This window comes from Mesoplodon densirostris, chromosome 18 (genome assembly GCF_025265405.1).
Source record: "Mesoplodon densirostris isolate mMesDen1 chromosome 18, mMesDen1 primary haplotype, whole genome shotgun sequence".
Classification (NCBI taxonomy): Eukaryota; Metazoa; Chordata; class Mammalia; order Artiodactyla; family Ziphiidae; genus Mesoplodon; species Mesoplodon densirostris.
Genome location: NC_082678.1, coordinates 6,205,091 through 6,230,626, shown reverse-complemented (window position 1 = coordinate 6,230,626; position 25,536 = coordinate 6,205,091). Strand labels below are relative to the sequence as shown.

Genomic DNA, 25,536 nt, shown 5'->3' with positions numbered 1-25,536 from the left:
AGCTGCACATGTTACCTCCTTGATAAAAATCAGGTTTCTGAGAGTAAGAAAGAGAGGGGACATAGAGGACCAGGGGTAGACCACCAGCCATGTCTACTGCGACTGGGAATGAGTTCCGGGACCAACTGCTGCCTTTTTAGGTAGGTTTGTTGGGGAAGCCAGCAGAAGAGCTGAGTGGGTGTCAGCAAAAGAACTGACAGAGTAGCAGACCAGAAGGGAAATGCAGGCTTAGGTGAGGTGGGCAGACCTGATTGAGCCACATCCAAGGAATAGGAACCTGGCCCTGTCCGTCTAGAGGGTCTGGAGGAAGGTCTCTGCCACCCACATGATCAACATCTCCACCTTGGTATCAACAGTACCAATGCAGACAGACACCCACCTATGACAAGGGAGGGTCACTTGCTAGATGGCCGAACCAAGCCCCCACCCGCCCAGAAATGACGATGGGCCAGAATGAGGGGCAGAATCCAACAAGGTGGGATTAATATCAAGTTACTAAAATACGTCTTTAAAGGACTTCCCTGGCGGTCTGGTTAAGCTTCCGCGCTTCCAGTGCAGGGGCCATGGGTTTGATCCCCGGTCGGGGAACTAAGATCCCACAGGCTGCATGGCGCAGCCAAAAAAAAAAAAAGGTTCTCATCTGTGGACTTAAAATGGCTCTTAAAATAACGTCTGTCAATTAAAAAAATAAGTTATTAAAAATAAGTTATTAAAGGGAGTCTTACACTAAACATTTAAAAAACATTTCTGCATGACCTCATCTCCAAAGTATATAAGTTGGCTTAAAAGCTACAATCAATAAGATAAAATAACTAGGTAGGAAATAATTAGATGGAATCCTAAATCCTATACTTTAATCTAAAAGCAGCTATGCACATATAGGAAATATGGGGAAATTCAGCTACACCCAGAACGTGTGGGAAAGATTAGCTGCCCCGTGGCATGTGGGATCTTAGTTCCCCAAGGGAGGAACTGTCTCTGGAGGAACGCAGTAGCCCTGCGTTGGCTAGATTTGTGGATCATTCATTCATTCATTCATTCATTCATCAACTGCTTCCTAAGGGCCTGCTGTTTGCCAGGCTTTGTTCAAGGCACCGTGGGTAGAGACGTCCATGTTCTTGCCTTCCAGGGGGAAGGTGGATGGACAGTAAACCAAGACCAGCAGGACACCATGGAAGGGAGCATGTGCTTAGGAGTCTGGGCGGGTCCAGGAAGTCCGAGAGGGAGTGGGGGACAATTGAGCCTCATTGTGAATAAGGAGGAGGTATTTGCTGGGCATCACTGGGAGGCACCGGCATTCCTGGCAGTGGGAACAGCAAAGACATGGACATGGGGATCTGGGTGGGGAGTTCAAGAAGAAACAGTGGGGCTTCCCTGGTGGCGCAGTGGTTGGGAGTCCGCCTGCCGATGCAGGGGTCGCGGGTTCGTGCCCCGGTCCGGGAAGATCCCACGTGCCGTGGAGCGGCTGGGCCCGTGAGCCGTGGCCGCGGAGCCTGCGCGTCCGGAGCCTGTGCTCCGCAACGGGAGAGGCCACAACAGTGAGAGGCCCGCGTACCGCAAAACAAAAAAAAAAAAAAAAAGAAGAAATAACAGTGGGTTGGTGTGCCCGGCCCATAAGAGGAGGGGGGCGGTACAGTGAGAAACAGGCTGAAAAATGGGGCAAAAGTCAGATGGCAGAAGGCCTTGTGCATCTGGCCAAAGCGTGTGAACTTGATCCTGGATAAGATGGTGTGTGTGTGTGGGAAAAAAAACCACTGAGGTTTTAACCAGAAGGCAGCAGTGACCCCACGTGGAGGGTGAGGTTCTGTCTTGAGGTCATTCCTGGAGGGCCGGTCGTAGTAACCGTCAGTGATCATAGCCATCATCACCCATTTACCTTCTTCTTAGTACCGGACCCTATGCTAAGTGATTTCCTCACAACTTTGAGGGTGAGGATAATTTCCTCTCATTTCACTTTTGAGGCTAAAGACGTTCCAGTGACCTGCCTATAAGTCTATAGTTTTAACTCATATTAACAACAGCAGTTATGAGCCCTCAGGTGCAAAGTACTTTACTGAATAATCTCAGTCCCCACGTCCCTGTGAGGTGTATACAGTGAAGGTAAATTATACAAGGTGCAGCCCCCGAGACTCAGAGAGGTTAGGAAACGTGCCGAAGGCAGAACAGCTGTGTGAGCACCAGGGCTGAGATCTGAATCCAGGCCACCTGACTCTTTTTCTTTCTTTAATTTTGTCCTATTTCTTTCCCTTTTCTTAAATACATATTTATTTATTTGAGGGCTGTGTCGGGTCTTCGTCGCGGCATACAGGATCTTTCTTTGTGGTGCGCGGGCTTCTCTCTAGTTGTGGTGCGCAGGCTTAGTTGCCCCGCGGCATGTGGGATCTTAGTTCCCCAAGGAAGGAACTGGCGTCCCCTGCATTGCAAGATGGATCCTCAACCGCTGGATCACCAGGGAAGTCCCCAGGACACCTGACTCTTAACCCCAAGGCACTTTACCCACACCCTGTCCCCAAGGTTGGGACCCTGAGCCTAGGTCTGCGTTGACGCCATGGCCCTACTGGTAACCCCTGGCTGGCCTGGGGCGCCCCCATGAGATCAGGAGGGATGGGGTTCGTGCCCGACCAAAGGAGGCGGGGCCTGGAGGAGAACACACTGGCAAAAGACCTGTCAGATGTGCTAGAGTACTGGGGGCGGTGGGGGGAGCCTCATTCTGGGGATCCCCAGAGGGCGTAACTGGAACAAGAATTGGGATGGCATGTGGGAGTGGGATTACAAAGAAGAAGATCTTTGCTCTAAGCAGAAGTCTTGAGGAAGACTTTTCGAGAATGAGGGCTGTCTGGAAGTGCACAGACTACTTTACTGAGCGCCGCATTACTGGAGATATCCAGGCAAAGGCTGGAGGATGACCTGGTGGGGCGGTGATGGGAGGGGTCCTGCAGCAACTGACAAAGGTCTCCACGGAAGGGCGGGAGTGGCAATGGGGTTGCCTGATAAGGGGACCTCAGGGCATGTTCCTCCACCCGGAATCCTCACTCCTTGGTCAGAGGTGCTAAGCCCCCCTCCTCTGGGGCCAGAACACAGCCCTCTCTCTCCTCCCCACCCCAGCAGCACTGCCCCTCCCCTCTCCCTCCTTCCCTGCCCCCCAACCCCACGAATTCCCCTGGAAGGGCTCAGAGCCTGGACACAGACCCAAGGATCAGAGGGGGCCAGAAGTCAAGGAGCCAAGGGCTCTTTTTTATCCTCCCTGAGGCTGGGGGGAGCTCAGAGAGGCCCGGGAGCAACAGAACATCCTCCCAGGCTCGCCAGCATTGCCTGCCCGGCAGGCTAGACCCGGCTGACGGCACTGCCCTCCTCACAGTGGGTGCTGTGGCTCCCTTCACCCCTCTCCCAGCTGTTCCCCACAGAGCCTCCCAGGGCAGGGCCGGACCTGTGACCTGCCAGCTCCATATCCCACTTAGACCCACAGCTCTGGTCCCTGGAGGAAGTGAGTGGGGGCCAGGCTGAGGGGCTCTAAGTGAGAGTTTGGGGGAGGTGACTGAGCTGGGCGTCCCCCACTGAGGGTCTGTGGCTCCCATCCTTGAATTCCCTCGCTCCCAACAGGCGCTGCCTAGGAGGTTTCCCAGTGGGACTCACCTCTGCTGGGGATTGGGGAGCACTGGTCTGGGAGTCCAGAGTCCTGGGCTCTCACCTTGCCTGGGCAAGTCAGCCCTCTCTGAAGCCTTTGGGGGTCACTGCCCCCCCCAACAGACAGACTCGCCCAGAGAATCCATCGTGTGTTCATTCAACAAATACAGAGTACCTACTCTAATTAGAGTCCTGAGGATACAGAAGTGAGCAAAACAGACACTGCCCTCATTGTTTCTATTTTATTTATTTAATTAATTAATTTAGGCTACTCCATGCAGCATGCAGGATCTTAGTTCCCTGACCAGGGATCGAAGCTGTGCCTCCTGCATTGGAAGCGAGAAGTCCTAACCACTGGACCTCCAGGGAAGTCCCTCATTGTTTTTATTTTATTATTTTTTTTTCAATAGACAGCAAACATGGTCTCCTGTACCCTGAGCTGTATTCTCTTCACTCATTCTTTCTTTTTTTGCGGTACGCGGGCCTCTCACTGCTGCGGCCCCTCCCGCTGTGGAGCACAGGCTCCAGCCGCGCAGGCTCAGCGGCCATGGTTCACGGGCCCAGCCGCTCCGCGGCATGTGGGATCTTCCCGGACCGGGGCACGAACCCGTGTCCCCTGCTTCGGCAGGCGGACTCTCAACCACTGCGCCACCAGGGAAGCCCTTTTTTTTCTTTTTTTAACATCTTTATTGGAGTATAACTGCTTTACAATGGTGTGTTAGTTTCTGCTTTATAACAAAGTGAATCAGTTCCTCATTGTTTTTAAAATAATCAGCTCATGGGTAACTATCTTACAGGTGAACAGTGAGAGGCAGGCGAGGATGCCAGGAGAGGGCAGGTCAAGGAGACACCCTGGTCTCGGAGCAGGGAGGGCTTCTCAGAGGAGGAGGGCAACCTCAGAAGGACAGATGAGCAGGAGTGAGCCTGCAGGCTCTATGGGTGGCAGGGGTTCTACGGAACAAGAGCCCTGTGGGAGAGAGCTTGGTGGGGATTGGAGACGAGGAAATGGCACTCTGCCCAAGGTCCTGGCCATCCTCCCTGGAGCCGCTGCGTCCCACCCCGACCATCGCCCCAGGTACTTCCCTCTGTCCTCTCTCCTTGCTTCTCTGTCTTCACTGTCCTGGCCAACAGTGGGGCCTAGAAACCAGAAGACAGTGGGCTGAGGTGCTCAGGCCCCCAGTGCATCCCCACGTCCTCACCCCGGCTCAGGGGAGGGCTTGGAAGGCTCAGTGCCCCAGGAGTCTGGCTGGGATCCTGGGAAGAGGAATAAGGGAAAGGCGGCACTGAGGGGTGGAGGGACCCGGGGGATTGGGGGTTACACTGTCGTGGCCATTGCCTGGTTCTGCTGGGGAAGTGGGACCAGGAGAGGGAGGAGGGCTCCCCTGAGGCCTGTGGGAGACGAGCAGGAGCGGGGGTGGGGGTGAGAGGTCTGTGCTGTCCCACGTCCAGGGCACCCCTCCGTCCTGCCCCCCAGTCTGATGCAGAAGGTAGGCCTGGTGCCTGGCCCTGCCCAGGTCCCTGCATTCAACCTCAGGAGCTCTTTCCACGGGGAACCCTGTCCCAGGTGGCTTTTTCCAGGTTCAGGCCAGGGGAGGTGGCCTGAGCTGGGTGTGTGTTGCCCAAGGCTAGGGATCAGAGTGTCTGTGCCCCAAGTTCATGGCTGCGGTGAGGAGTAAGCCTGGCAGACTTGGGCAGCAAGTGGCAGAAACCCAACAGCCAGACCGAAATGCCTATTGCGGAGGGACTGGGGGTCTGAGACCTGGTTTTTCCATCTGAAAAATGGAGTCACCATCGCTGCACTGCCTCTTCTGTGGGGTGATGACCCTGCACGCGAGGGAGGTGGGGTGGGGTGTGGTGTGGGTTGGGGCATGTGGACTGGCACTGCCCTCTGGTGGCTACAGTGAGAGTTGCCAGGCACTAGTGCCTGGTCCTAGAGGGTGTTGTTACCTGGGAGCCTGATGGGTTCCCTTCAACTCTGTCTTCTCCATCCCACTTCCTTCTTCTTTACCCCACACTTCCCAGGGGTCTCAGGGCTACTTTCTCAAGGACTGGGATAATTCAGTTCAGCAAACATCTATTCAGCAAAAATTGAATGGGCCCCTACTCTATGTCGTGTTCTGTGCTTGGTGTTGGAGCTACAGAGATGTCTCAGTAAGACTGTCCAGGAAGCTAGTGGCTAGTGGGGGAGCCACTCGACAGAGCTGCAGAGCTGCAGCCTCATGAAGTCCGGGCTGTGCTGATGCCCGGTCACGGCCACCTCCTGGTATTCTCCAACCTCCCTGTCTGCAGCAAGCCCTTGGGGTTGGGTTGGGTCTTCTTTTTTTTTTTTGCTGCATGCGGACCTCTCACTGTTGTGGCCTCTCCCCTTGCGGAGCACAGGCTCCGGACGCGCAGGCTCAGCGGCTATGTCTCACGGGCCCAACCGCCCCGCGGCATGTGGGATCTTCCCGGACCGGGGCACGAACCCGTGTCCCCTGCATCGGCAGGCGGACTCTCAACCACTGCGCCACCAGGGAAGCCCTGGGTTGTGTCTTCTTAAAACTTCTTGTTGACAGACAGAGAAAGACAGATATCAAATTATATCACTTATATGTACAGCCTTATATGTAAATAAGTCCACAAATGGACTTATTTACAAAACAGAAACAGACTCACAGACATAGAAAACAAACTTATGGTTACCAAAGGAAGGGCGGAGGGATAAATTAGGAGTTTGGGATTAGCAGATACCAACTAGTATATATAAAACAGATAAGCAACAAGGTCCTACTGTATAGCACAGGGAAATATATTCAATATCTTGTAATAACATAATGAAAAAGAATATATATATATATATATAACTGAACCACTTTGCTGTACACCAGAATCTAACGCAACATTGTAAATCAACTATACTTCAATAAAAAAATAATAAAAAACTTTTTGCTGACAAATAAACCGTAGGAAAAACGTGCACACTTTATGCACCCCTATGTTCATAGCAGCATTATTTACAATAGCCAAGATATGGAAGCAAACTGTCCATCAACAGATGAATGTATAAAGAAGATGTGATATATACATATATATATATATATATATATAATGAAATATTACTCAGCCATAAAAGAGAACGAAATCTTGCCATTTTCAACAACATGGATGGACCTAGAGGGTATTATGCTAAGTGAAATAAGTCAGACAGGGAGACAAATACCTATGATTTCACCCATATGTGGAATCTAAAGAAAAAAAACAAATGAACAAATATAACAAAACAGAAACAAGGTTATAGATAAGAGATACAAACAGGTGGTTGTCAGAGGGGAGGAAACAGAAAGTTGAGGGAGATTAAGAGGTACAAATTTTCAGTTGCAAAATAAATGAGTCATGGGTATGAAATGTACAGTGAGGGATCTAGTCAACAACTATGTAATATCTTTTTCATTTATTTATTTATTTATTTATTTATTTATTTATTTATTTATTTATTTTTGAGTGTGTTGTGTCTTCGTTGCTGTGCACAGGCTTTCTCTAGTTACAGCGACCGGGGGATACTCTTTGTTGCGGTGTGCAGGCTTCTTATTGCGGTGGCTTCTCTTGTTGCAAAGCACAGTCTCTAGGCACACAAGTTTCAGTAGTTGTAGCTCGCAGGCTCAGTCGTTGTGGCTCACGGGCTCTAGAGCAAAGGCTCCATAGTCGTGGCACACGGTCTTAGTTGCTCCGCAGCATGTGGGATCTTCCCGGACCAGGGCTCGAACCCGTGTCCCCTGCATTGGCAGGTGGCTTCCTAACCACTGTGCCATCAGGGAAGCCCCTGGAGTATATTGGTTTTTTTTTTTTTTTTGCAGTATGCTGGCCTCTCACTGTTGTGGCCTCTCCCCGTTGTGGGGCACAGGCTCTGGACATGCAGGCTCAGTGGCCATGGTTCATGGGCCTAGCCACTACACGGCATTTGGGATCTTCCCGGACTGGGGCACGAACCCGTGTCCTCTGCATCGGCAGGCAGATCTCAACCACTGCACCACCAGGGAAGCCCTGGAGTATATTCTTGACAGAAGGAAATTTCCGTTTTGACTAAGCATTGAAGAAAACTGAATCTTTGACTTATCTTTCACATGTCTGATGATTGAAATAATTTTCCACAGAATAACTTCTGGTTTTATACTTTTCAGTTCTTTTTTTCTTCTTCAAACACACATGCTTTGAGAACTGTGAAGTGCAAGACATGGCTATATTGTAAGGTGGTTTTTGTCCTTACGCTTCTGTGTCTTGTGCTAGTTATGTCAGTAGGGTAGTCAGTAAGAGTACTGGAAGTTATTCCTGAAGAAAAAAGCCGTCATCGATTTTAAGTCCAATGGGCACCTTTATGATAATCGGATTGTGCTGAATGGCATCGACCTCCAAGCATTTCTTGATAGTCTATCAGATGTGCAAATAGTCAAGATGAAATGTCCTGGGTAGGGCAAAGCGGAGAGACTCCCGCACAGAGGAGCGGCGCCGAGCGGCACCCACCAGCCCGAGAGGCCTGTCCGCTCCCCCGCCGGGGCGGGCGGCGCTGGAGCTGAGGCTCGGGCCTCGGCCAGAGTGCAGCGAGAGGACTGGGGCTGGCGGCGAGAACTCAGCCCGAAGGGGGCTAATGTGCCACAGCTAGCCGGGAGGGAGTCCGGGAAAACTCTGGAGCTGCCGAAGAGGCAGGAGACCTTTTCTTCCCTCTTGGTTTCCTGGTGCGCGAGGAGAGGGGATCAAGAGCGCCACGCAAAGGAGCTCCAGAGACGGCCGCGGCTCGCGGCCGGAAGCGCGGAGCCCAGAGACAGGCATGGGACGCCGGGGTTGCTGCTGCCGCCGCCAAGAAGCCTGTGCGCGAGCACAGGTCACCGTCCACACCGCCCTTCCGGGAGCCTGTCTATGTAATATCTTTGTATGGTGACAGATGGTGACTAGACTTATCATGGTGATATATGTAAATATATATATATATATATATATATTTTTGCGGGGGGCTGCCGCATTGTAGGACTTGTGGGATCTCAGTTCCCCGACGAGGGACTGAACCTGGGCCACGGCAGTGAAAACCCGGAATCCTAACCACTATGCCACCAGGGAACTCCCATGGTGATCATTTTGAAATGCATGGAAATATTGAATCACTGTATTGTGCAACAGGAATTAACACAGTGTTGTAGGTCAATTATACTTTAAAAACAAACACATAGAAAAAGAAATCAGATTTGTGGTTAACAGAGATGGGGGGTAGGGGAAGGGGGAAGTAGGGGAAGTCAGTCAAAAGGTACAAACTTCCAGTTACAAGATAAAGAAGTACTAGGGATGTGATGTATAACATGATAAATAGAATTAACACTGTTTTATGTTATCTGTGGAAGTCGTTAAGAGAGTAAAGCCTAAGAGTTCTCATCACAAGAAAGAAATTTTTTTTGTTTCTTTAAAAAAGATCAGTGGGGGACTTCCCTGGTGATGCAGTGGTTGAGAATCCACCTGCCAATGCAGGGGACACGGGTTCGAGCCCTGGTCTGGGAAGAACCCACGTGCCATGGGGCAACTAAGCCCGTGCGCCACAACTACTGAGCCTGGGCTCTAGAGCCCACGAGCCACAACTAATGAGCCTGTGTGCTGCAACTACTGAAGCCTGTGCGCCTAGAGCCCATGCTCCGCAACAAGAGAAGCTACCGCAGTGAGAAGCCCGTGCACTGCAACGAAGACCCAATGCATTCAAAAATAATAAATAAATAAAATAAATAAATTTATAAAAACATAATAAAATAAAATACAGCTGCTATAAAAAAATACAGCTGCTAGAACATTTAAAATTACATGTGTGGCAAAACAAAAACAGACAGACATAGAGAACAGACTTGTGGTTGCCAAGGAGAAGGGGGTGGGGGAGGGATGGATTGGGAGTTTGGGATTAGCAAATGCAAACTATTAGATATAGAATGGATAAACAACAAGGTCCTACTGTATAGCACTGTATTCAATATCCTGTGATAAACCACAGTGGAAAAGAATATGAAAAAAATTACATCTGTGACTTGTGTTTGTGACTCCCATTCTATTCTTATTGGACAGAGTTGCTCCAGAATTCATTCTTTACCCAGGAGCCAAAGTGACCTTTTCATAAATGTAAGTGAGACCATGTTGCTCTCCTGCTGCAAAATCCTCGGGGGTGTCCCATCCCACGAGCATCCAAGCAGGCACGCGTCTCCAGGTCTTTGTACTTGCTTTTCCTCTGCCTGAACAGCTCTTCCCTCATATAGTCAGGGCTCACTTGCTTAATTCACTTTGGTCTGTGCCCAAATGTCACCTCCTCAGGGAAGCCTTCCCAGAACATGCTTTCTGAAACAGTAACATCTGTTCCTCCTTGTCCTTACTTGGCTCTCTTTCTCTCCCACAGTGCTTATCACCACAGGATATTATACATGTGTCACTATATGACATTATAGGTGGTGTTACTGTGTCTTACTTCCCTAGAGTGGAAGCTCCTGGCGGTAGGGACTTGTATTGTTCATTGCTGTATCCCCAGTTTCTAGAACAGTACCAGGCTCTTGGAGGGGCTCATTGAAGACTTGTTTTTTTTGTTGTTGTTGTTTGTTTGTTTGTTTGTTTTTGCGGTACGCGGGCCTCTCACTGTTGTGGCCTCTCCCGTTGCGGAGCACAGGCTCCGGACGCGCAGGCTCAGCGGCCATGGTTCACGGGCCCAGCCGCTCCGCGGCATGTGGGATCTTCCCGGAACGGGGCACGAACCCACGTCCCCTGCATCGGCAGGCGGACTCTCAACCTCTGTGCCACCAGGGAAGCCCCTGGACACTTTTTTTTTTTCCTGGACACTTTTAAATGGTGAATTTTATGGCATGTGAGTTATATCTCAAAAAAGCTTTTATTTATTTATTTATTTTTTTGCTTTACGCGGGCCCCTCACTGTTGTGGCCTCTCCCGTTGCGGAGCACAGGCTCCGGACGCACAGGCTCAGCGGCCATGGCTCACGGGCCCAGACGCTCCGTGGCATGTGGGATCTTCCCGGATCGGGGCACGAACCCGTGTCCCCTGCATCGGCAGGCGGACTCTCAACCACTGCGCCACCAGGGAAGCCCTTTTATTTTTTTTAAAAGAGTCATAGGGTTGTTACAGACTGTTTTGTCCTCCACCCGCCTCTGCAATTAATAAGCTGAAACTTCAGCCCCAATGTGATAGTATTAAGAGGAGGAGGCTTTGGGGAAGTGATTATGCCATGAGGGTGGAGCCCTCCTGAATGAGAATTGCGGCCCTTATAAAAGAGACCCCAGAGAGCTCCCTTACCAGGTGAGGACACAGTGTGAAGGGAAGAGGGCTGTCTATGAACAAGGAATTGGAACTCTCACCAGACACGGAACATGCCGGCATCTGGATCTTGGACTTTCAGCCTCCAGAACTCTGAGGAATAAATTTCTGTTGTTTATAAGCCATCCAGTCTATGGTATTTTGTTAGAGCAATCTGAATGGACTAAGACACCCCCTACTGGCTGTCTATTCTCAGCCAAACAGCCAGAGCCTTCCTGTTAAAGCTTAAGTCAGGTCACATCACTCCTCTGATGTAAAGTCCTCCACTGACTCAAATTAGGTCTAGCCCATGGGGCCCTGCTGTTACCTTTCCACCTCCCTCATCTATAGTCCCCTTTGTTCATGTCATTTTAGCCACTGTGGCCTCCTTCTCTGGCCTCGAGTCTTTGCATTTGCTGTTGCTGCTTCTCACCCTCTGTTGGTGAATATTCTCCCCAGCTCCCTCCCTCCTTCAGCTCTGGACTTAAGTGACTCTTCAGTGAGAGCCTCCCTGACCACCCAAATATTTAAACTTGCAACCCACAGCCCACCCACCCCTCCCAGGTCCCCCTGCTGCTTTCTTTTCTTCTCCCAGCACGTTTCACATCATTTATGCTATGTGTTCGACTTCTTTGTTTATTATTTGTAGCTCTGCATTGCATGTGGGCCCTATGAGGGCAAAGATCTTTATTTTGTTTCACTGATGTGTCCCCAACACCTGTCACAATGCCTGGCACCGGGTGCTTGATAAATGTTTGTTGAATGCACACCTATGTTCATAGCAGCACTATTCACAGTAGTCAAGACATGGAAACAACCTAAATGTCCATCAACAGATGAATGGACAAAGAAGATGTGGTACACATATACAATGGAATACTACTCGGCCATAAAAAAGAACAAAATAATGCCATTTGCAGCAACATGGATGCAACTAGAGATTATCATACTAAGTGAAGTAAGTCAGAAAGAGAAAGACAAATACCATATGATATCACTTATATGTGGAATCTAAAATATGGCACAAATTAACCTATCCACAAAACAGAAACAGACTCACAGACATAGAGAACAGACTTGTGGTTGCCAAGGGGGAGGGGGAATGGGGGAGGGATGGAGTGGGAGTTTGGGGTTAGTAGATGCAAACTATTTCATATAGAATGGATAAACAGCAAGGTCCCACTGTATAGCACAGGGAACTACATCCAATATATTGGGATAAAGCCTCTGTCCTGGGCTCCGGCTTTGAGTGGTGGCTGTAGGAAAAGGGCTCCTGGAATTCCTTAGCTAGGATAGGGGTAGGAGTGAGAGAGATGGGTTAGAGATGGAGTCATGTGGATGGGGGTCGGGTGGGTGGGAGGACAGACTCACAACAATCTAGAAGAGAGAATGAGGCCTCAACAGCAGAAGGGCTGAAAAGGAGGTGGCACATTTGAGAACTATTTAGGAGGCAAATTAAGCAGGATTTGGTGATTGACGGTATTGAAGAGAAGGAAATTGGGGCACCAAGAATGATCCCAAGGCTTTAAAAGAATCAGTGCCGCAGCCATTTCTTTTGGCCTGTAGGTTCCTCCGGTCCAAAGGCACAGAAATGGCCACTGGACTCCTCTGCCGCTCCACAGTTCATTCAGGACTTACGGCGACCCGCACAGGTATCCCGTCCTGTGCTGCGCTCTGAGGGACACGCTCCCTGTGTTGAAGGGACGCACGTCTGGTCTCGGAGACAGACACAGTGTGACCACTGAGGCCATCGCATAAAGGATGCTGTGGGGCCGAGAAGGACGGGGTCGGAGGAGTCTTTACGCGGAGACACCTGAGTGGGGTCTCCCGGAAGAACAGGTGTTTGCTAGCGTGGTATGAGGTGGGCAAAGTGAATGAGGGCGGAGGTAAAGCACTAGGAAAGGCAATAAAACGACTTAAGAAATAAGAAAGAGGTCTGTCAAGCGGCTGGAACACCGGGGGTGTGAGCGCCGGGATCATGATGCCTCAGACTGGGCAGCGCGTGGAGGCCGTACTGGAGTTTGGATTTATCTTCCAGCCCACGCGGGAGAGACACAATACGGCCCCAACTTACAGGTCAGATCCAGGGAAGGCAGCCGAAAAGGCTCTGGCTGGAGCGGAGCGAGGGGATGCCCCCAGTTAGGGACTTCCAAGTCCCCGTAACCAAAACCCCGGGAAGCGGCGGCTTTGGGCAAAACCATTCTCCGGAGGTGGAGAGGGGAGAGAAGGCCAGCACTCGGAGCCCAAGTCCGCTGAACCAGCTGGAACTCCGCTCGCCTCTTCTCCTCGCTCTTCTTTTACTTTTGCGCTCTGCTCCGCCCCATCAGCTCGCCTTCTGCGCGCCCGCCAGTGCCGGGCACCACCAGTTGCTCCTCGGCCGCCCCCTCCCGCGCGTGGTACGGCCCGGCGGGCGCGCTTCCAGGCACAGGTTATAAAGGCCCTGCTGCGGCAGCCGACTGCGGACTCAAGATGCGCCCGAAAGAGTTGGGGCAGGGCTCAGCCGGCGACTGGCCGGGACCCGGCGATCCGGCAGCAGTCACCCCAGCTCCTCCGCCCGCAGCCAATCCCGCTCCAGAGCCCTCCGCCGAGCTTGAACCCGCCCCTGTGCAGGTACCCGCGGCAGGACAGGCAGCAGGATCCGGATCCGCAACCGTCTCGGGACCCTCAGCGGGAGCTCGCCCGGCCTCTAGGGCTGGATCGGAGGCAGGAGTCCAGCGCGCGTCCGCATTCTCGGCAGTCCAGGGGAATGCTCAGTCCGTGCCCGACAACTCGGACGCGCCGTGGACTCGCTTCATATTCCAAGGTCCATTTGGCCCCCGGGCCGCTGGCTTGGGGACTGAAAAGGCAGCGGGCATCTGGAAGACGCCGGCTGCCTACGTCGGCCGGCGGCCTGGGGTGTCGGACCCCGAGCGCGCCGCCTTTATTCGGGAGCTGGAGGAAGGTAAACTGGGTCCCCGGACCCCCGGAGCAGGTGGGACTAGGGCAGCAGCAGGCAGGAGGGGGCCCCGTCGGGTCCGGGCGCCCGGTCCCCTCTGGCACTCAGTCCCACCCCTCCGCCCACCCTTGCGAAGTCATGGTCTGCGGCGCCTCTCCGGTCCCCTTTTCCCCACCTCCTTCTCCCCTTCTCTCGTTCCCTATTTCCGTCGGTGGGTAGGATCCCCGGGGCTCGCGCTCCCCTGCCCCCCTCTTCACTCCTGTTGCTGCAGCAGATCTGCGCATTCTCAGTGCCCCCCTCCCTAGGCTACCGCAGTGCCAGGAGAGGGGCGGGGGGGCTGCGGGAGGGCGTTGCCCGGTGCGCTCTGAGCCTGCGCTGGCCCGCCGCGCCAGCGACGGGGAGGTGGGTGGGCAGAGGGGAGGTTTTGCCAACCTCCTGGCTGCTGGAGTCAAGATCGGGCTTCCCCCACTACCCGCAAACAATCTTGGGGGTGGGCGGAGCCTCAGACAGATGCTGCCTCTCCTCTTCCCTCCTACCTGCTCCTGGGTCGCTGGGGCTCTCCTGATTGGGTCTAGAGGCTCAGGTGGCCCCTACCCCAGTGCTGGAGAAGTCTCCTCCTCCTCTCCTCACGCAACAGGTGCAGGGTGGGTGACTGCGTCTGTTTTTATGACCCGTGATGCTCCAGTGAGCTGGCCAAGGCTGCCCTCTGGGTAAGGGGTGATGAGTCGGTCGGCGCTGTACTTCCGCTAGCTGCCTCCATTCTCCTAGGTTCCAGGAGCTGTAGGGCTGGGATCTCCTTACCCCTCCCAGGCCCCTCCAGAAAAAACAAACAATCAATCAAACAAACAAACAAGAGTCCAGTTGGCCCTGGGAGCAGGGAAGGGAGTGCTGATTACTGGGGGTATGGAGAGGATATTGGGGGCAGAAAGGGAACTCAGTCTTCTCCCTTGTTGCTGACCCTTGCTGTTGAAGGCAGGAAACAGTAGGGTGGCAGGTAGCATGTGCCCCCTTTTTCCTGATGCGGCTTCCCGCTTTCTCTTGCAGCGCTGTGTCCTGACCTACACCCACCAGTCAAGAAGATCACCCAAGAAGATGTCAAAGTGATGTTAAGTTTGCTAGAGGAGGTGTGTGCTGCCTTCCCTACCCGGGACAGCCCCAGCTTTAGCCAAGCTCCCGTTTTAATTATGTCTGTAGGGGTAGGAGTGTTCCTGCCTGGCTACCTCTCTGGGGGCCAAGCTGGAGGTCCCTCTTATGGAAGACAGGTAGATGTGGGATGTCCAGGCTGCAAGAGCTCTTAGCACCATCCGGTCTGATCTCTTTTTCCATAGGGGGAAACTGAGTCAGGTCCCACAGTGGGTTCATGGCAGGCTCTTGTCTAGTACCTTGGAGAACTAGGGGATGGAGAGGGTCTCCAGTAGTGGCCTAGCTTTCCTCTGGACGCTAGCTCCTCCCATCTGTCTGGGAGATCCCAGAAACCAGGAACATATTCCCCATGGATGAGGGTCCCTCTGCAGAGAGAGCGGGACCTGAACACGGCAGCTCGCATTGGCCAGTCCCTGGTGAAACAGAACAGTGTTCTGACGGAGGAGAACAGCAAGCTGGAAGCCATGCTGGGCTCGGCCAGGGAGGAGGTACCTGGGTGGGGAGGGCAGCGGGAGGCGTATCTCAGGCCGGCCTCCATCCCACTGTGCTGGGATCTGTGCCTGCCCCTGCCCATACCCCGACCCAGGGCTTCTCTTCCTCCTGCCAGATTTTACATCTCAGACACCAGGTGAGCCTGCGGGATGACCTCCTTCAGCTTTACTCAGACTCTGATGATGAGGAGGAGGAGGACGAGGAGGATGAAGAAGAGGAGGAGGAAGAAGAAGAGCAGGGGCATGATCATCCCTGCGAAGCCTCAGATCCGTGAGTGTCCTGCCTTTTTTTTTTTTTTTTTAATTTTTTGCTGTGCCACGCAGCTTGCAAGATCTCAGTTCCCCAACCAGGAATTGAACCTGGGCCACGGCAGTGAAAGTGCCAAATCCTAACCACTGGACCACCAGGGAATTCCCCGCAAGTGTCCTGCCTTTGCACCTGGGCGGCCCCTTCTCCGAGCCTCAGTTTCCTTGTTCGCAAACAGGGACACCATGTACCTGCCACTGGGGTTGCTGGAGCTAACTGAGACCACCGCAGTCAGCCTGGGGTGGGGGAGCCCTGGGTGGGCTGGGAACTGCGTCCCCCGAGCCCCTGTACCCTGACTCCCATCACTCCCTCCCCTAGGACTCCTCTGACAGAGTCACACGACTGCCCGCAGCTGGAGGCCCTGCAGGAGCGGCTGCGGCTGCTGGAGGAGGAGAATGAGCAGCTGCGAGAGGAGGTGAGGACGGGGGAAGAGGGCGTGCCCGTGGGCAGGGGTGTTGACGCCCCTGCCCCTTAGGTCTCTCAACTTGATGACCTTGAGGAGGAGGAACAGATGTTCATCCTGGATTGTGTGGAGCAGTTTTGTACGTGATCTTGTAACTGGGGGTAGGGGGCTGTCCAGAGGAGCAGAGACAAGAACCTGGGATTTGGAGTCTGGAGACCTGAGTTCATGTCACAGCTCTGACACCTCCTAGCTGTGTTAGCTTGGACAAGTTCCTTAACCTCTCTGAAACTTCATCTTGAGAATGGGGGTTAATAATCTTGGCCCTGCTGACCTCGCTAGGGGTTACAGCTGAGGAAGTGCTTTGTGTAAACTGTAAAGAGCTGTATGGATGCTCTGGGGCTCCGATAAGCCTGTCTCCTTTTGTTATTTGAGAAGGGGGAGGGAGGGGGCTGGGAGCGAGGAATGGAGGGAGCCATGAACTGCCAGAGACCAGGCCCCCCCTCCCTCCTCAGGCACTGCATTATTAGGCAGAGGCTGTGCCTGGCACTGTGTGGTCATGAAGCTGAGTGCGGCACAGAGTTTGTCCCTGAGGAGCTCAGGCCTAGCTGGGGAGATGCACACTCAAGGTGGCAACAGATGAACTCGTGCTGTTGGGCTCACCCCAAATCTGGCCTTCCTTCCCCCTGGGTTCCCAGAATGGCGCCCCCTGGTCCCAGGCCCCCGGAGTAGGAGCCAGTCCCCACATTCTGTTGCTTCTACGTCCTAGGAAAGGCTCACGTCTCTTTCCTTTTCCCACCCCAGCTGCCTCTAAGCCCAGGCCAACTCTTAACTGGTCTCTCTGCCTCCACTCCTACCCTTCCAGGCCCTTCTGCACGCAGCGCAAAGGAGTTTTCTAAAGTCAAATCTATGTCACTCCCCAGCCTAAAACACCCAAATAACTCCCCATTGGCCAAAGGATAAACCCCACCCTCCCTACCCCAGCCCTAGTGATGTGGGCCCTGCCCACTGCCCCAGCCACTCCCTCCTGGTGTCCTCTGGGCCTCTCCACACCCTGCCTGGGCCTTGTCTTCCCTTCTGCTGGGCGAGCCCCATTTCCCCGGGGAGGCCCTAGCATCTCAGACCTTGCCAGGCTGGCCTGGGTGCGGCAGCTACGACCCCCGATGCACCCTTTACACTTGCTGCATCCTAGTCCATAATATGCACTATTGTGATTTCTTTTTCCCTCAGTCTCCACACTAGTCTTGAGCTCAGTGTGGGCTGGGGCCAGGTCTTGCTGACTGCTTGTCCAACACCCCGCTCTGTGTCAGTCAATAAATGTTTATTGAAAAGAAGACCCGAGTGAGGGATGCTAAGCCCTGTGGAACCTCGGGTACTTGGCGCGAGCTGAGGGGTGCAGGTGGACGGAGGCATCTGGGAGACTGAGGGCCCGGGGAACCAGGGCTGACCTCTCCCCACTCCTCCCCAGCGGAGGCCAGCCAGCAGATGGCCGAGCTGTCGGAGGTGCTGGCACTCAGGATGGAGAGCTCTGAACGGCAGCAGAGGGAGGTTGCCCAGCTGCGGGCCCAGGTCATGAAGCTGCCGCAGTGCGGCCAGTCGGTGCGTCGGGGTGTGTGCGGGGCTCCTTGCTCCCGTCATGGCCCCATGGGACCCACACCTCCTTCTCCCTGCCCCCACCCCTGGAGCTCAGAGGCCCAAGGCCCCTCTCTGGGTCAGAGTCAGTGTTGGAGGAGACATCAGAGGGCGCCTCATCCTGTCCCCTCGTCCCAAGTTGGGGACCGAGCCCAAAGAGAGACACAGGGTGTTCCAGGAAACAGGCCGTGTGACTCCCCACGTTCTTTGGCATTATTCCACGTGACTTCTTTTTGTAAAGAGCTGCCAAAGACTCACCGATGAGCCTGGGAAGACTTGCCAGAAGCAGGGTGTGCACGGGAGTGGGGAGGTCTGGGGTGAAGTTCACTGGTCTTGGGTCCTTCCAGTACGGGGCCGAGGCTGAGAAGTTGCAGCAGCATCTGGCTTCGGAGAAGGAAATCCAGATGCAGCTCCAGGATGAGGTGAGGCTCCTCTGGGCTCCTGGCCCAGCGTGGGGGACCTGGGACCCTTGGGCAGCTGCCTGACTCTCCTGAGAGGACAAGCTCCTTGCAGCAGGGACTGGGTCTGCCCTTTCCATATACCCTCAGGCTCTGGCACAGGGCCTGGCAGGTGGCAGTTCATTTGGGGTCTGAGTGGAGTGGAGTCCGGGGATCACTCTGCACATCATTATGGGGGTCTAGAGTCTGGGCCTCTTGCCTCTTTGCCCAGGCTTCCCCACCCCCTGGGGAGAGAGTGGGCAAGGCGTCTGGGCTGGGTGTGCCTGGGTCCCAGCAGAGCCTGTGGGCAGGGTCCCAGCTGCAGGACCTACGGGAGAAGTACTCCGAGTGTGGGAGCATGCTGATTGAGGCCCAGGAGGAGGTGAAGACCCTCCGCCAGCAAGCCCCGGCGTCCACTGGCTCTGTCGCCCACTACGCGTACACTGTACCTCTGGTGAGGCCCCCTGGCTGCCTGCCTTTTACCTCTGTGCGATCTGGGTCTATCCGCAGTCCTTTCCTGTGCCTGGAGGTATGGGTGGGGGGATCTTCTGGTGATGCCCCCCCTCTCCACCATAGGAGGCGCTTCCTGATTTCCAGGAGACCCTGACTAAGGAGCTCAGAACATCTATAAGGAGGATTATCTCAGACCCTGTGTTTTTTATGGAAAGGTGCACTCTGGGCCCCAGACTTTGCCTGCCCTGCACTCACTCTTGCCTACCTGGTAGGCAGCAGCCTTTCTGGTAGTGGGAGGGGGTTCACCCCCCACCCAGCTCTGACCTCCCTCCCCCCGCCCCTCCCCCCCATGGTGCCCCTCCTCCTGCCTCATTGGTCCTCGGCTCCTTCCACTCAACACCTTTCCTCTGTGCACACGTTCTGGGTGCATCATTTCTCCCTGGGATTTTTCTGCATGATGGGGTCCCAGGGAATTCACACTTTCAGCTTCCCGTTGCCTTGGGACAGTGAAGGCCCTTTTCTATGTTGAAGGAACTATGAAGTGACTCCAGAGACCTCAGATCTGGGGTACGCCAACCAGGGGCTCCCCCTTCACCTGCCCTCACCTTTTTTTTTTTTTTTTTTTCCTTGTAGTACGCGGGCCTCTCACTGTTGTGGCCTCTCCCGTTGCGGAGCACAGGCTCTGGACGCACAGGCTCAGTGGCCATGGCTCACGGGCCCAGCTGCTCCGCGGCATATGGGATCTTCCCGGACCGGGGCACGAACCCGTGTCCCCTGCATCGGCAGGCAGACTCTCAACCACTGCGCCACCAGGGAAACCCTGCCCTCACCTTTTTAAAAAAATATTATTTATTTTTGGCTGCGTTGGGTCTTTGTTGCTGCGCAGGCTTTCTCTCGTTGCGGCAAGTGGGGGCTACTCTTCGTTGCAGTGTGTGGGCTTCTCATTGCAGTGGCTTCTCTTGTTGTGGAGCATGGGCTCTAGGAACGTGGGCTTCAGTAGTTGTGGCACACGGGCTCAGTAGTTGTGGCTCGCGGGCTCTAGAGTGCAGGCTCAGTTGTTGTGGCACATGGGCTTAGTTGCTCTGCGGCATGTGGGATCTTAGTTCCCCGACCAGGGCTTGAACCCGTGTCCCGTGCATTGGCAAGAGGATTCTTAACCACTGCGCCACCAGGGAAGTCCCCACCTGTCCTCACCTATCAGCAGCCAGACAACCCCCTGCAGCTGGTTCTGTGGCCCTACAACCCTGGAGAAGCCCCTGCTCTCAGGCCAGCTGGGCTAAGAGTTGTTCTGGGAAGGAACTGCCCCCTTTGCCTTCAAATTTTGCCCCATGGGTGGCCGTCTGATTTGAGGCTTCTCCAAGTGGGGGCTGAAGCCTTCCCTTCACCTGACCAGGGGCTGAGAGGCGAATGGGCACTGGCCTAGGAGCTGGAAACAACTGGGACTGAGTCCCAGCTTGATCCCTTTACTGGCTGTGTGTCCTTGGGCAGGTCACTTGACCTGTCTGGGCCTTACTAAAATGGATTTGTGCCTGTGGCAACTCGATGTGGGATGGGTTGTGAACGTTAAATAATGAAGGAGGGGGGCAGAGGGCATGTTATTCCTGCTGGTCTGTTCCGTGCAGCAGGGTGGGGTTACTGGGGGAAGGCGGGGCCTAGGCAGTGTTGGTGACCATTCTTCTGGGTGTTTGAAGCCTTGAGGCTGGTACCCAGCTGCCCTCTCCCCTGGCTGGGAGAGAACTGGGGAGTAACCATCAGGTCTGTGTGCAGACCGGGGCGGAGAGCAGGAGCCCCAGTGGCTGGAGATGCCTTGGGGGAGTGAAGAGGGGCGGCTCTGGCTTTGGGGGGTTAGGGAAAGACTTTCCTGTCTCCCTGCCCAGATATGAGCTGCACTGCCGTGAAGATCGAGAGCGGGAGCAGGGGCTCGAGGCAGAGGAGGGGCTGATGTGGGCTGAGGATTTCGTGCCTGCGGAGGAGTTGGTGCCTGAGGAGGAGCTGGAGGCCACAGAAGAGGCGCTGCCAGCTGACGAGGGGGTGACGGAAGAGGGAGAGCTGGTGTCTGAGGAGGCTGAGGCCTGGGAAGAGGTGGAGCCGGAGCTGGATGAGGCAACGCGGATGAGTGTGGTCACGTCAGCCCTGGAGGCCAGCGGCTTGGGCCCCTCGCACCTGGACATGAAGTATGTCCTCCAGCAACTGGCCAACTGGCAGGACGCCCATTACAGGCAGCAGCTGAGGCAGAAGATGCTCCAGAAAGGTGAGTGCTCCCGTGGGGGCCTCCCTCCGGCCAGCCGGACAAGCTGCAGGTCGTCAAGCCGATGAAAGGTGAGGGTAGGTGAGCCCCCCAAACGCTCACTTACCCCAGCCCGGCCCCACCCAGCGTGCTGATTTGCATGGACTTTGCATATCATTTACATAGGCACCTCAGGTCCCCCCTCAGGGGGAACTGTGGCCCCAATGCTTAGTTACATGGAGTTTGCATAGGATTCCAGATCTTCACCCTTTTTGCTCCTGGGGCTGGGCTGGGGGTCAGGGCGTGGACTGTAGCCCCTCACTGCATCTCAGCTTCCTGTCTCTGCCCGCCCCCTTCCTGTGTCCCCCACCCCCACCTCCCCCATCCCCAAGGCTCCCCAACCCTGCAGCAGGGGCAGCAGCCAAAACAAACATGGGGGGCGGGATCGTGGAGCAGCAGCTGGGGGTGCCAACCCAGGACTTTCGGAGGCTGGAGGAGGAAAGGGCCAATCACCCTCCCAGGGCCTGGGAGGAAGAGGGGCCTTCTGGGGCCACCCAGGCCATTGGGACAAAAGCCTCTGCCAGCAAGGGCCACAGTCGGACCAGTCCCCTGGGTGAGTCTGAAGGTGGGCTAGGGGCTCCTACGGGGTGATGGGGGGCGGTTAAGGTCTCCTCTCCCCAGCTGGAAGCCCCAAAGGTTGGGGAGTAACACCTGCTGAGTACAGGCCTTGTGCTAGGCCGTGAGAGCCCTGCCTTGAGGAGTTTATGGAGATATCAAAGATGATTTAGTGATGCGAATTATCTTCTTTAATCCTCACACCCCTGTAGGTACGTATTATCCCCATTTGGAGAGGAAACAGAGGTTCAGAGAGCAAAATAATTTGTTCAAGGCCACTGAACCCGTTTTCTTCACTGCTATGCCATAACAACTTCCCTGACCCATCCCTCCCCTCTAACCCTGTCCTGGTGCCTTCTTGGCCTTCTGGGTGAGCTGTGAAGTTTATAACCTGTTGGCAGCCTCACCATTATATCTGATCTGCCCTGACTCTGATGGCCGTTTGGTCACTGCTGGGTGGCCTCATCAGGGTCGCCATGTAAGGCTGTGCAGGTTGTAAACTGAATGGTGACCTCTATGGCTGGGCAGTGGACAACCTGCATAACTCTCAATGGTGGCTGTCTCCTTCTGATATAGCTGCCCAGGCCTAGCCCCTGCCTGCTGCCCAGGCCAGACCTGTGGTCCTCAGGCCCCCAGTTCACGTCCACCCCCTTCTCTTCCAGGCTTTGCTGTTTCCCAGCAGCCTGCAGAGGCCCCACAGACAGCCTGAGGCCCCTCCTTCCGCTGCCTGGCCAAGCCCCACCCTCCCCAGACCTCCTTCCCTTGCTCAGAAACCGGACCCCCGATCTGTCACCAGCCCACCCGCTGTCCTGATGAACCTGGGCCGGAACTTGAGGGCCCAAGCCTTGACCCTCTTCTGGGACAGGCTGAAGGAACCCCGGCCCTCGTTCTGCAGCTGGTGCAAAAGCTGTGGCTGCTGGGCCTGGATCACTTGGTGGCCCCAGGGGCGTAAGAAGCCCAGGGGGTGTAAGAAGCCCAAGGGGAGGCCCACCAGCTACCAGACTCGGCTCTGAGCTGGGGCAGGGCTCAGGCCCGGGGTGTAGGAAGTTGTTTTGAGCACCTTGCTCACTACATGCCCCTCACCCCTTGACCCCCAAATCAGAGGTGGCTTCCCAGTCCTTGGTGACTTTTAGGGACCTGGTCGTCTTTCCAGGTTCTTGGCTCTTTCTTCTGAGTCCCTAAGTGCTGTGTGTAACCAGAAGCATCTGTCTGTGTGGGCGAGGACTCCCTCTGCCCGGGATGGGGGTGCAGGGCTCCCTCCCCTCCCCTCTCCTCCCCTCCCCACCTCCCCGCCTGTGGCCTGTGAGTGTCCAGGCTCCCTCCCAAGGCCCTGTCACTCCCCACCACGTCCTCTCCTCAGTGCCCCTTGTTTCCTTGTTCTAGATGTTTCGCCCTTTCCCACCCTTTACTCATAAACACCTGGAGTCGGGGGCTCAGGCCCCCATCGGTATCTGCCCACCTCCCCACGGTGCTTCTCACGCTCCTGTTGCTTGCCAGCCCATGTACGTGCCAGTGAAGGAAATAAAGGACCTGTGTGCTACCTGGCCCAGCCTCTGCTGTCTTTCTCAGGGAGTGCACATGTGTGTGTGTATTGTGTGCGTGTGCATGTGCACTTTGTTGGGGCAAAGCTGTGGAGAGAGGATGGGCTCCAGTAGTGAATTATGTGCCAGGAGCTTGGATTAAACATATAATCATTTCAACAACCCCTGTGGGGGGTGATCTGATAAATAGTCGTCAGGTGATGAAACTGACACCTAGGCAGGTGAAGTGACCCTCCCAAGAGTGGAACAGCTGGTTGTGGAGCTGGGATTTGAACCCAAGCCCTCAGGCCTCCAGAGCCCATGCTTAGGCAGGCCCCCTTCCCTGATCCTTTCTGTTCCTGGGATCCTGACTCAGTGCCTGGCTGCAAAGCGTAAAGCAGGAATGAAGTCACCACTGTCTTAGGCAGAGGTCCCCCAGAACAGCGTGTGAAAACAAGTCATTTATTCCATTAAATGAGGCTGTTGGACTGACTCTTGCCAAGGCAGGATTCTCAAACATGCAGGCAGAGAGGGACAGAAAACAGTATGAGATCAGAGGGTCCCAGAACTTTTGTTATGAGTCTGGCTTGATATGTTCAACTTCCAGTTTAGAATTTATCATTTTGGAAAATAAGAGCTCAGTTCTCAGAGCGGTTTAGTCACCTTATAATTCTTGGTGTTTCCAGAGCATTGATAATAAAGATTTCAATCATGAAAAAAAAAAAAAAAACCCTAGTAGTTTATTTAGAAGATGGTCCCAGGAAGCATTCTTGGTGGGGAGTGGGGAATTGAGAACAGAAGGAAGCTAACGAAAGGGAGTTTTAGGCAACAGAGGCTCAGTCCTACTGGGGAACCCTGGGAGGGAGTGTAGCCAGTTGCAACTCAAAGTGTGGTCTGTGGACCAGCATCATTAACATCTCCTGGGAGTTTATCAGAAATGCAGAATCTCAGGTCCCACCCAACACCTATATTGTCGGAATGTGCATGTTGGCAAGGTCCCCAGGACCTTGACCTTCAATGCATATTGAAGTCGGAGACGCACCAATCTAGAACCCATTTCAGTTACCCCATCCAAGGGGCGAGGAAGCTGCGGCAGGCATCCTCCAAGTTTCGTTTGTCATTGGCTGAGGTTGGCTCCTGGGGGTATTAACTCACTGGTGCTCTGGCCTCTCCACACATACGCTGGGGAAAAGCCCCCTGGCAGAGACTAACTGTGCTCGTCATGGACCACGGTCAGCGTGTGCTAGAATGGTGAGTGCCGAGGACACGGGCAGGTCACGGACAGTCTGCTACAGTCCACCCTTTGTGCCACTCAGAGGCACTCAAGCCCCATGTGGAGTTCACTGTGGCCTGGCATTGCTTCTTTAAGATGGTGGCTGGTCATAGTATCTTAGAAAGAAGAATTACACCTGGAGGATGAATGGTATAAGCTGTGGTCCTCAGCTGCAATTGGTCCTGAATCCCTAGATGATATTTCTCATCTCCTTCCTCTACCACCCATCCTATATTCCCCTCTTCCTTGGTCAGCACTTCAGCTGGTCCAGGTTGCTTTCCTGGTGAAGTAACCTAGATCTTCATTCCTGAGAGGTCTGAGCACTTGGTCATCGGCCCTGGTCAGGCTATTGTTCCTGCACCTGCCTGTTTATGGTTATCGCCAGGCAGGAAGTCCCAAGACGCACCTCAGTGAATCCCCCTGAGTTCCAGACCCTGAATACTCCTTCCTGCCCCCATTATGAGGCAGTGATCCTAGCCCCTCATGTTAATCAGAATCAGTAACCCCTGCTAATAACTGACCTTTCTTTGCCTGATGGTCTAATGACACAAACCAAAAAATGGCCAGGCAGCCCCTATAACTTTCTTTTTTTCTTTTTCTTTCTTTCTTTTTTTTTTTTTTTTTTTTTTGCTTTTTTTGTTTCTGGCCGCACTGTGTGGCTTGCAAGATCTTAGCTCCCTGACTAGGGATCGAAACTGGGCCCCCTGCAGTGGAAGCGCAGGGTCCTAACCACTGGGCCACCAGGGATTGCAAGCCCCTATAACTTTAGATTTAGGAGAACCTTTACTGTTTTCCCTGGTGGAAATCTTTCCCCAGGAGCCAGGATTTCTAGTCCAGGACTGTCTAGAACCGTGGGGACAGGAAGTACAAATTTCTGAGGTGGGCCACTGGCAGTGGTGGTCATAGGGACCACTTCCACTCTCCCCCTAGGTTCCTGGACCCACGTGTTCTGGCTGTCAGGGACAAAGCACCGTTTGAGAACCTCTGGCTCAGAGTATATCCTGCACCCCACCCTCCAGGATGCATCCCCAAGTTAGTGCCTTGGCTGCACCTTTTTTTTTTTTTTTTTTTTTTGCGGTACGCGGGCGTCTCACTGTTGTGGCCTCTCCTGTTGCGGAGCACAGGCTCCGGACGCACAGGCTCAGCGGCCATGGCTCACGGGCCCAGCCGCTCCGCGGCACGT

At 54.3% G+C, this 25,536-nt stretch overlaps 1 protein-coding gene and 1 non-coding gene across 2 annotated transcripts; one reads left to right on the top strand and one right to left on the bottom strand.

Annotated features, from left to right (window-relative positions):
- The first annotated feature begins 13,389 nt into the window (after positions 1-13,389).
- Positions 13,390-21,034, top strand: HAP1 (huntingtin associated protein 1). The gene is given in 12 exon segments (XM_060081851.1): positions 13,390-13,861; positions 14,900-14,979; positions 15,300-15,329; positions 15,331-15,486; positions 15,606-15,760; positions 16,115-16,211; positions 16,272-16,338; positions 17,665-17,795; positions 18,176-18,250; positions 18,842-18,933; positions 19,250-19,285; positions 20,596-21,034. Coding segments are annotated over 12 exon segments (1,830 nt in total).
- Positions 15,829-15,900, bottom strand: TRNAE-UUC (transfer RNA glutamic acid (anticodon UUC)). The gene has a single exon. It is a non-coding gene; the product is annotated as a tRNA-Glu (tRNA).
- Positions 21,035-25,536: the final 4,502 nt, after the last annotated feature.